The sequence below is a fragment of the Triticum dicoccoides genome, chromosome 1A (assembly GCF_002162155.2).
Source record: "Triticum dicoccoides isolate Atlit2015 ecotype Zavitan chromosome 1A, WEW_v2.0, whole genome shotgun sequence".
Classification (NCBI taxonomy): Eukaryota; Viridiplantae; Streptophyta; class Magnoliopsida; order Poales; family Poaceae; genus Triticum; species Triticum dicoccoides.
Window position 1 is genome coordinate 358,545,268 of NC_041380.1, and position 10,826 is coordinate 358,556,093.

Here is a 10,826-nt window from a genome sequence, read left to right on the forward strand (position 1 = left end):
ATCATTCTCATAATGATGTGATCCCGTTATCAAGTGACAACATATGTCCATGGTTAGGAAACCTTAACCATCTTTGACTAACGAGCTAGTCTAGTAGAGGCTTACTAGGGACACGTTATTTGTTTATGTATCCACACATGTACTTAAGTTTCCGATAAATACAATTCAGCATGAATAATAAACTTTTATCATGAATAAGGAAATATAGTAATAACAACTGTATTATTGCCTCTAGGGCATATTTCCATCAGAATTTTGTCTCTCAAAATCATTTCAATAACAATGCTTATAGGGGTAATTTCAATCCTAGGCCATTTCATGGAAATTCCTCTAATAATTATGGCAATTCCTATGGTAATTCATATATAATAATAATAATAATAATAATAATAATAATAATAATAATAATAATAATAATAATAATAGGATGCCCTCTGATCTTGAAAGTGATATTAAATAATTTATTAATTCTCAAAAGATTTTCAGTACTATGATAGAGGAACAAATTGAATAAAGTTGATGACATGGCTAGGAATATGGATAGGATTGCTCATGATGCGAAAAATTTCAAATCTAAAATTTTGCCACCCAAGCTTGATATTAATGAGTCTATTGAAGCAATCTGTGTCTCCATTAATGAAAGTAAATGAAGAACCGCTAGGTTGAGAGCTAAGCGAGAATTCCTAGAAAAGGCTCTTCCGCCTGATTTTTACCGTAACCATGATGAAGATATTAAAATGATTGGTGTCTCACCCATTGAATCTTTTTTAGTAATATAAAACTTGATGAAAAAGGGACTAAAGATGAGTCAACTTTAGCTAGAAGACGTCCCAATTGTTCGGGGGGTGACAATCTTAATGAAAAAATTGATAAAAGTGGGTTTGGAGAGGTCAAAACTTTATTTGATCTCCAAGTGAAGCTAACTAAAGAGATCACAACATGTCCTCCTTTTGTTTTAATTGATCATGCTCATGCAACTAACCCTTTTTGTGAGCATGCTCATCTTGTTGAGGAGAACACTAAATTGAAGGAGCAACTTGAGAAAGGCCTTGTCTCGTGCATACAAGGTGAGAATAACCTCAACAAACTTTTGAGCAATCAAAAGGAAGTTCTAGCTAAGGAGGGGCTTGGATTTGCACCCAAGTCGAAGAAGAAGAACATCAAGAAGAGCAAGACCAAGCAATCTCTTCCTCTCGAAGATGTATTTGTGAAGGAGGGAGAGAATGCTCCAAAGGAGAAGAAGAACAAGGTGGTGGGTGGTAGCCAAAAGGGGCAAAGCCACTTATCCCGATCATGCCAGCGATTTTAAACATTCTTATGCTTTATGTCGTGCTAGTGAAAGCCAACTAGAACTCTGTTGCTGATGAAGAATGGCAAAAGAGCAGTTGGAACGGTTGATTCATTGGAAGGAAAATTGTGAGTCGTGAAGTCTTAACACCCACTTTTTGGTAACCCAAGTGGATGATTTCTAATATAGTAACTCCAGTGATAACAGTGGAAAGAGGAGTCTCACTCCACGCTTTGTGACACCGTCAAACAAGAGTCCTTCGAGGGAAGAGTGAAAAAGAGAGGTTGAATAAAGGGAGAGGTGATCGATACTCTGCCACACTTGAGACCATGGTGATAGTAAATAAGGAGCTTGCCATAGATAAGGGAGCAGATAAGGACTCAAAATTGATGGAGCCCAAAGAATTGGAGGAGCTCCAGTTTGCCTTAGAGGAGCGAAGGTGATCCATGATGGGACGCCAAATTTCCGATGAGGAGATCATGTTGAGGAACAAGCAAGAGAAGCAGGAGCAAAGGCTTAAGTTCATGAATTTAGAGGCCCTTTACGAGAAGGGGAAAGCCTACTTCGAGCTTATGCGCTGTCAGTGAGAAGGATACCTAATCGAAGGAGGGGGGCCTATGGGCGTACCTAGACCGAGGTGCACGAACGAGTGTGTAAGGGCTCCATGAGTCCCACACCCATTGTGCCCCGAGTACATTCAAAGGGGATGAAGATGGGTGTGATAAGTTAGAGAATACACTATTATGGGAGATATGTCCCTGTTATAATGGGGTGATCATACTCGAAGATAGTTCCTGAACTACTAACATTTCATCTACCTATAAAAGGATAGATGCACCTCTATCAAGGATCAAGTCATTCCAGGAGCAATAAGCCCATAGCAAGCTAATTATAGATCCACTCCATTGTAATCCTCATACTGATTCATAAAAAAATAGACAGGGCGTAGGGGTATTACCCACCTGGGAGGCTAAAGTTGGGTAAAACACTGTGCCACCTTCGTTGCTATCGAGATCCCTTCGGCACCGCTACTCCCTCTACTGTCTTCCACGGCCTCTAGTAGATCGTAAGATTAGTAGTGCATTAATCGTCTACATGCATGATCAATTTTGCCGGCCAAGGCAATGTGCAACTACATGAGAGGTTTCAGTCCCAGGTTCGTCATGCCAGTGATGGTAACTTGGGTGGCATGGTGGCGATGAGAGGGCATGATGGTTGAACTATCATTACTGATTTGGTTGGTAGTTGTCTTGTGACGATGACCTCTTTTGGATGAATTATGCTTGTTTAATCTCAATTTGAAATTTTGAACTTCTAACTTTGATATGTATTGGAATTGTGAGGATATGATCATATTTTTTTGAATTCTTGTCCGCCCATTTATTTATCACCACTTTGGTCTTTTATTAGTCAATGGTTTATAGATGAGAGGACACCCTAACAATATCGATTTAACATTCCATTATCGAATCTCCTAAATTGGAAACAGGAAAAGTAATCGAAATCTTGTGCCAAGGGGCCATACGAAATTCACTCGTGATAAATCCCGATGATAGTTTGAATGTGAAGAAGAGATATATATAGCCAAATAAAAGGTAGGCAAGCAAATTTAGACTTGATGTTGGAGAAGAGAAATGATTCCTAAGACTCATCCCTTCTATACATAAAATTGCTTTTTGATCATCATTTTTGGGTAACCTACCAAAGATACTCTTACCGACTGCCATAACTCAAGGCATGAGCAAATGCCATAGTTAGGTTTATGATTTGTGATCCTGTAACGAGGAGAGGACTAGGACACCGATGTATATAGTCAGGAGCAACGTTACATCCATGACTGACTTTTATGGAGTTGCGTTTTACATGTTTCTATGGCAAGTTTTGGGAAATGGAGCCCCCCCACACTTGAAATTCGGAGTGAAGAAAAAGGGTTTGTAGGACTTTTCATTGGATTCACTCATAAATTGTATCCACTCTGATTTAAAACAAGTGTCGTAATTTTAAACTAAAGTCCAAAATAAATGTCACAGATTTAAACTAATGTTAGGAGGAAGTAGCAATTTCGGTATAGATTTTTCTTATAATAGTGTGGTGTATTTTTGTCATGCGTTTACCGAAGATTTCCTAGAAAAGCTAGGAGCATGTGGTAAATTCTTATCCGGTCGGACCGGCAACATAAACTTGCTTCCGTTTTCTCTTTCTCAGCCTGGCCGTGGCCGGCCGCGCGAGCTCCACGTCCTCTTCTCCCTCCCCCACACCCTAATCCACTCCATTTCCCTGCTCCGAACACGGCACGGCTCCTCCTCTCCCACTCCCATCCTCCTCTTCAATGGCGCTCGCCTCCACCACCGCCTCCCGCCTCATCAGCCGCCGCCACGCCGCTCCCCTCCCGCCTCCTCCTTCCTCTTCCTGCGCCGCGCCGCGAGGAGGAGCCAGGCCAGGGCTGCGCCGGTTCGCGGTGCGCTGGGAGGGCAGGCCGAGGGCGCTCCTGGGAGGATTCTCGGACGCCGATGAAGATGCCAGCGACGACGAGGACGAGGAGGATGGCCCGGGCGCGCTCAGCGGTGGGCCGCCGAGGCAGGAGCAGGAGTGCGAGGACGTCATCGAGCTCGCCGCCGCTGCCTTCTCCGGGCCCGAGCGCTGGGACGTGCTCGGACTCGGCCAGGCCATGGTGCGCACATTCTTACCGTTGCTAATCTGCAATCAACCAGTAGCTTCAAGCCTTCGACATAACGTAGGGCATTGAGTGGATTCTCTGACAAGATTTTGGTGTTGTTTTTACTGTTAATGATTTAACATTTCGACTTGTGCAAGTTTGACGGTGTTTACTAATGACCTGAATGTTTCCTCGATGTTTGGTCGTGCTACTATATTGTTTCCTAAGTAAATGTGGAATTGAAGGTGGTTTCCCGATGCCAAATTGCAAGAAACCAGTAGCTGGGAAAACAAACATTGACCCCTTCCATGCACCACAAATGCAGAATACACATTGCTAGTAATTGGTGTGAATAGGCTGTGGTGGCTGTCACTAGTGTCAGGGATTCGTCTTGTGGCCTATCTCGTTGATTATTTGCTGCTTGTATGTGCACAAATACAATTTATTCGTCATGTGTTGTTGGTGCCAAATATGTAATGTACACCAGTACAGAGTACAGACATTCGATCTATTTGGATAAGCTCTTGGGATCAATGGTACTAACTTATGAACGGTTTCTTGCTCAAATAGGTTGACTTCTCAGGCATGGTGGATGATGAATTCCTCGAGAGACTGGGCATAGAGAAGGGTACTAGAAAGGTCGTCAACCATGAGGAGAGGGGACGGGTCTTGCGTGCCATGGATGGCTGCACCTACAAGGCCGCTGCCGGAGGCTCATTGTCCAACTCGCTTGTGGCTCTAGCAAGGCTTGGTAGTAGTCGGGCCAGCAGCTACCCTGAGCTTAGAATAGCAATGGCCGGCAGTGTGGGCAGTGACCCACTTGGTAGTTTCTACAGGTAAAATTCACTAAGACAATATCTTCACTGCCTCTGATCTTGTTGTACTATTGCTACCAGTAAGGCTTTTGAACATTGTCTGACATCAAACTGTTGTTTGGATCATGCTGTTAGGCAAAAGCTGCATCGTGCTAATGTGCAATTCTTGTCCAAGCCGGTCAAAGATGGGACTACTGGCACTGTGATTGTTCTAACAACTCCAGATGCACAGCGAACTATGCTTGCTTACCAGGTTAGTTTCTTCACCAACGGCTTTCTGCTTTTTACAATAGTTGGTAAACTTGTCCAGATTATGATGTATCGTTAGACATAATTTATATGCTCTTTACTCTTTGGGTACTTCGGAGTTGTGCTAATGCCTTCCGGAAGATGCATCAATTCACTGTTTGGCTTCTTAAGACCGTATATTATACACATGATCTTATTTGAAGTACGTATGGCATTGTGAACATCCATCTTATATCAAAGATTCAATGGACAAGTATAATTTATTTTGCTGGCCATTTATGTAGAAATACTCCTGGTACTACCTTATTCTCTAATGATGCCTTGTAACTTGTCTTGCAGGGTACCTCTTCAACTTTGGCTTACGATTCAGACTTGGCAGAGATAGTATCCAGGTCAAATTTACTGATAGTGGAAGGGTACCTTTTTGAGTTTAGTCATACAATTGAAGCCATCAAGCAGGCATGTGAAGATGCTAAGAAGAATGGTGCACTTATTGCTGTTTCGGCATCAGATGTGTCATGCATCAAGCGTTGCCACAGTGATTTTTGGTGAGACTAACCTCCGGGCGATTTCCTGTTTCTATGGCACTTGCAATTATCTCGTCCCAGTTGCACATCCTCTTCAGTCTATAAGTCATCCTCCATTTCCTTTTAATTAACAAGAGGTCCATGAGTAGATCAGGGAAAGGTGTTGCTTTTACTTGCTTCCTACGGTGGTGATGACATGTGCCTGCTCTAGAAAATGCTACATCAGTGGGCTACATGACATGGTAGTTCTATGTGTTGATCATGTGACTGACATCATCAACAGAGCCATATAGTTCTGTATGCTTGTTTGTGATTGCAAGTGTATTTTTGCTCCACGTTCTCTATTATGGTAGCACAATGCTCTGTATATCCCAGCACCACTGACCTCGGTCCTAAACATTTTCAGGGACATCGTAGGGAACTATGCAGACATACTGTTCGCCAATGCCAACGAAGCAAGGGCATTCTGCGAGCTAACCTCAGAAGAGAGCACGGTCTCAGCTGCGAGATACTTGAGTCATTCTATCCCTCTAGTGTCTGTTACAGATGGTATGCATGGTTCTTACATCGGTGTGAAAGGTGAAGCAATATACATCCCCCCGCCGGCATGTATACCTGTGGACACCTGCGGAGCTGGTGATGCATACGCATCAGGAATCCTGTACGGTATCCTCCGGGGCGCATCGGATTTGAAGGGCATCGGCCTGCTGGCGGCCCAGGTAGCCGCTGTTGTCGTCGGGCAGCAAGGCACGCGCCTGAGGGTTAAGGATGCTGACAGGTTGGCTGAATCGTTCGAGTTCCACCTTGACAACTTGGAGTTCTGTTCAGATGCTGGAACGGACCAGGTTCCCAACTTATGATTTTTCCTCCCCCTCAAGTCCCAAGTCCTCGACAGGCGGCGACGATGGGAACTACTGGGGGCCGAAGTGGGCTGTGCCCCCTTCTCTAGAAGATCTCTTGAGCAATTGTTTAGTTTTACCACTCAGACTCAGGTTCTATATAAATGCTAAACCAGCACCTCCTTCCTTTGAAAAGCATACTAGCAGGTAAATTCCATCAGATTGCCGGCCCTTCAACTTCAAGCCCCGCCGCGACAGGTCGTAGGCACATCCACTTGTATATAGCATCTCATTCCTTTAGTCCTAGCTCATTGTCAGCTCTCTCGGCCTCTGTCACCATTTCATCACTTACATTTTTGCACGGGAAGGATGCTACATACATGATACATGGGTGTTTTTATTTCGAAAAAGGAACATGATATCATATGTTTGGCTGTAATGTAATGCAGTCGAAAGACAAATGCCATCTTGGTCTAGAATGTGAATAAACTTCTTTCGGCGGAACCCCGTGTGTCCACTGACCGAATTCGCGTCAAAGGGGATATGCTTATCACCAAAACTGTAATGCGATCGATCGTCCGACTTTGTTGGATGGGGATTCGATGTGGTTGGGTGGAACGTCGCCTTCAGCAGCGAAAGGTATAATATCTTGAGCTATACTAGTCAGAGCTGTACTGCAACCAAGTGCAGTTCAGTGCCCCAGATTCTCTTCTTTCTGGTAGCCTATATATATATGCTACTTGTTCTGCTAGCTTTGTTTCTACTAGCTTGTTAAATTTTTGGATGCTGCGTGGCGTGGAGCACACGTATGCTTGCTTGTTTGCAAACTTTTCTTGTTTGATCTGGGAACGCCACCCGACTGTAAAATGTTTCCTTATAGATACGTGTCGACCTGCTGAGCCATTGCCTCGAACAGTTGGCGAGAGCTGTAGACTGTAGAGTTGTTAGCACCATTTGAGGAGCTCCACCCCATGATAAAGAAAAGTTTTACATATATACCCCCTCTGTAAATTAATATAAGATCCAGTGATCTATATTCATTTCTCCGACAATATATTCATTTTCTCGACAAGTATTTTTGGAGGAAGGGAGTATCAGTTTAGTTTACAGAGGGAGTACCAGCTAGAATTTGTAGCAAAATCAGCAACATTGAAGGCTGACTATCTCTGCGCAAAAATTCAAAGCCTGAAGTAGTGTGATGCATCGTATTAATGTGGCGAGTTAGTGCGGATCCGGAATAACGTGGCAGAAATTTCATGGGCAGCAGTTTTAATTCTCCCGGGATTCATGACGCGCAAGCAAATACCCGTTACGCCCCTGGCTACCCCCCACCGCTTGCTTGCATAGGCCGTAAATACCAGCGGCAGCCAGGGGCAATCGTGACAATTCCGAAAAGGAAAGGAAAACTCCCACGGAGACGCACGCATCCCCCTTCTCTACTTGACTCGGAATCCAACAGCACGAAACGAACGCACCGCTCGCTTCCGCCCCTCCCCAACCTCCGTGCCCTCCCTCCCCCCACCGCCGCGCCGTCCGCGCCCGCCGCCTCAGCTGAGCGACGGCCGGGCCCTCTCGGCGGCGGCGATCGACGATGGTGGTGGCCACGGAGGAAATGGCGGTCTACTGCTTCGACACCCTCGTCGCCCACTACAGCGGCGAGCAGCCGCCGCCGCCCGCCTTCGAGGAGGGCGTCCAGTAAGCCTCCTCCTCCTCCTCCTCCCAGGCCGCGATCGGCCTCTCCCCTCCACGCCGTAAAGGACGGGCTTTCACGGCGGTCTGGCGTGGTTTCTTGTCAATTTCGCCGCGGATTTGGGGGAAGGGCTCGCCTTTTACGGCGGCGAGAGTGGATTTGGGCGTTTGCTGGCTTGGATTCATCGAGTGTATTCGCTAATATCAGATGCAGAGATTATCTTAAGTAGAGAAGAGGAAATAAGAAACACTCCCTCCTTTCACAGATATAAAGATGCTGCAACTTTCTTTTTTTTGAATCAGATGTATATATAGACACGTTTTTAGTGTGTGTTTTCACTCATTTCAGTCCACATCTAGTCCATATTGAAATATTCAAAACGTTTTATACTTGTGAATGGTGGGAGTCCACATGTTTTTGCATGTTTGGCCTTCCAGCTTTTGGTACCGGTTCCTATCCTGCCATTCGTAAAATGTTGTCAGAGTTCCATCACAATATTGTAGGTTTATTAAGACTGTTTAGCTAATAAGGTAGTTTCTGAAAAAACGTGTTAGTGTTATCTGGAAAAACATATATGTACCATGTCTGAGCTCAGTGGGTTAAATCTTGTAACTTCAGCCCACTGTTTGTCACCTGGAAGAAGGCTACCAATGGTTCCGAGCCACGCCTAAGGGGATGCATCGGAACTTTGGAGCCCCGTCAGATTGTAAGCGGCTTCAAGGATTACGCGCTGACCAGGTAACTGTTGTAAGGACATAAGATTTCCATGTGCTTGGTATCAATATTTTCATGTGCGCTACCAGTCAGTGTTGCACACTATCTATTAGTTGGATCATATGAACCAACTAAGATCTCACTTGTAGTGCCCTGAGGGATCGGCGCTTTTCTCCGATACAGTCCAAAGAGCTGCCATATTTGGAATGCACAGTTTCTATATTGACTGAATACGAAACTGCACTCAACCACCTTGATTGGGAGGTTTGCTCCTACATGCTATTAACTCTAATTCCATTGGTGTCTATGGTCTTACAGCCAAAAAATTGCATCAACGCCATTTTCTTATGAGACTGCAGGTTGGAAAGCATGGTTTAATTATTGAGTTCACCGATCCTGACTATAATGTAAGACGGAGTGGAACTTATTTACCTGAGGTTGCTGCCCATGAAGGTGAGCACTTATCAGCTACATATCCCTCCACTAATATCCCTCAGTTCTTAAAACTGCTACACACAGTTACATAATCAGCCCAAAACCCGTTGAAAATTTCTACTGAGTTACAATGCCATTGTGTTGTTGAGAAATTTGTCCCCACATGCCAATGTATTTTGGCTTTGTGTATCTCTATATAGAGTCTGCCATTTAGCTAGCAAAATCAACCCTCCAGTCTGTGCCCTGTTTAGATATCAAGTACTCATCGCAGTTTACTCACTTGCTTGAATGTATAAAGAACCTCAATGCAGGAGAGCCTCAAAGTGCTGGATATGTTAACTTCATGGGATTTCACAATATCACATGTCCATATATGGATGAAATAAATAAAATTGAAGAGCGCGGGAGAACAAATATAAATCTTTTAATCAGTACATTCCCATTTTAGTTGCCTCTCTCTCGATATATATAACATAGTCCTGAGATACCTGGCAGGATGGACACAACTAGAGACCATTGACTCGCTCATGAGGAAGGCTGGCTATAATGGCACCATCACCGAGTCTTTGAGGAAGAAAATCCGCGTCACCCGCTACCAGAGTACCCTGTACACCATGCACTATGGTGAATATACTGCATATGTCAAGAAGAACAGAGGTGAAATTAACGGGGCACCCATAGTTAATGGATTCAAACCAGGCCAGTGATTTATCTGTACTGTAGCAGGTAATACAACTATTTTTAATTTGGCTTGGAAGGAATTGGTGTGAGAATTTGTTCGAAAAAATCAACTCTAGTCATTGATCTGCCATCATGCCATTTCATTCCAAAGAATGTGGGGTGCCATGTCAACGGCCCTCATGTCGTTCTGGGACAAATTAAATGGTGATGGTTATGTATCTGTAAGCCTATGCACTTTGATTACAAATAATTGTGTGAAATTAATTGATTTAAGTTGTTCATTCACTGGTTATGATACCAGTAATCTTGTCTTGTTACTACTTGAGATTTGATCTGGAATGTTAGTCAAAAGCTCAAACATAACAATTATTGCCAAGAAAAATACAGGATGAACTCACAATCTGATGTTTGTTGTGACCAACTGAAGCATGAAGAACAATTCTGAAACTACTTGGTACTATGGCAGTGCCCTTCTGTTCCTTTCCACTCTAGACAACTGGAGGCAGGCACCTCACACAAAGAGCAATAACACTGCATTGTGTAGAACAACAAATTATTTATGCTGGAAAGGAATTTATCATAGTATAGTGGAATCTCTAAAAAGACATATACTCCCTCCGTCCCAAAATAAGTGTCTTAAGCTTAGTACTCCCTCCGTCCGGAAATACTTGTCCTAGAAATGATTGAAAATGAATGTATCTATAACTAAAATAAGTCTAGATACAACCATTTGTAGGACAAGTATTTTCAGGCGGAGGAAACTTTATACTAGAGTTAATACAAAGTTGAGACACTTATGTAGAGACGGAGGGAGTATTTAGGAAGGGAGGGAGTGCTTGCAAGCAATCATGGATGGGCAGTCAGTCAGGTTACCTTGCGACAACGGCTCTCGTGCGGAGTTGTATCAAATGGGTAATTCCCACACAGGTGCC

General features: G+C 43.9%; 2 protein-coding genes across 2 annotated transcripts; both read left to right on the top strand.

Annotated features, from left to right (window-relative positions):
• Window positions 1-3,500: 3,500 nt before the first annotated feature.
• LOC119272945 (uncharacterized sugar kinase slr0537-like) lies at window positions 3,501-6,878 on the top strand. The gene is made up of 5 exons (XM_037554287.1): window positions 3,501-3,959; window positions 4,515-4,780; window positions 4,895-5,012; window positions 5,348-5,556; window positions 5,942-6,878. Exons 1-5 carry the CDS (start codon window positions 3,618-3,620, stop codon window positions 6,393-6,395), a joined length of 1,389 nt encoding a protein of 462 aa, XP_037410184.1. The 5' UTR covers window positions 3,501-3,617; the 3' UTR covers window positions 6,396-6,878.
• A 966-nt stretch (window positions 6,879-7,844) lies between these two features.
• LOC119272956 (uncharacterized protein At2g38710-like) lies at window positions 7,845-10,179 on the top strand. The gene is made up of 5 exons (XM_037554293.1): window positions 7,845-8,069; window positions 8,683-8,802; window positions 8,928-9,042; window positions 9,138-9,231; window positions 9,709-10,179. The coding sequence occupies exons 1-5, from the start codon at window positions 7,966-7,968 to the stop codon at window positions 9,918-9,920; spliced, it is 645 nt and encodes a 214-aa protein (XP_037410190.1). The 5' UTR covers window positions 7,845-7,965; the 3' UTR covers window positions 9,921-10,179.
• The last annotated feature ends 647 nt before the right edge of the window (window positions 10,180-10,826 follow it).

Coding starts and splice junctions, on each gene's coding strand:
- LOC119272945 (XM_037554287.1), top strand. CDS start 3,618: ATGGCGCTCGCCTCCACCACCGCCTCCCGCCTCATCAGCCGCCGCCAC. Junction 3,960..4,514: donor TCGGACTCGGCCAGGCCATG/GTGCGCACATTC, acceptor TTGCTCAAATAG/GTTGACTTCTCAGGCATGGT. Junction 5,013..5,347: donor GAACTATGCTTGCTTACCAG/GTTAGTTTCTTC, acceptor CTTGTCTTGCAG/GGTACCTCTTCAACTTTGGC.
- LOC119272956 (XM_037554293.1), top strand. CDS start 7,966: ATGGTGGTGGCCACGGAGGAAATGGCGGTCTACTGCTTCGACACCCTC. Junction 8,070..8,682: donor GCCTTCGAGGAGGGCGTCCA/GTAAGCCTCCTC, acceptor TTGTAACTTCAG/CCCACTGTTTGTCACCTGGA. Junction 8,803..8,927: donor AAGGATTACGCGCTGACCAG/GTAACTGTTGTA, acceptor TCTCACTTGTAG/TGCCCTGAGGGATCGGCGCT.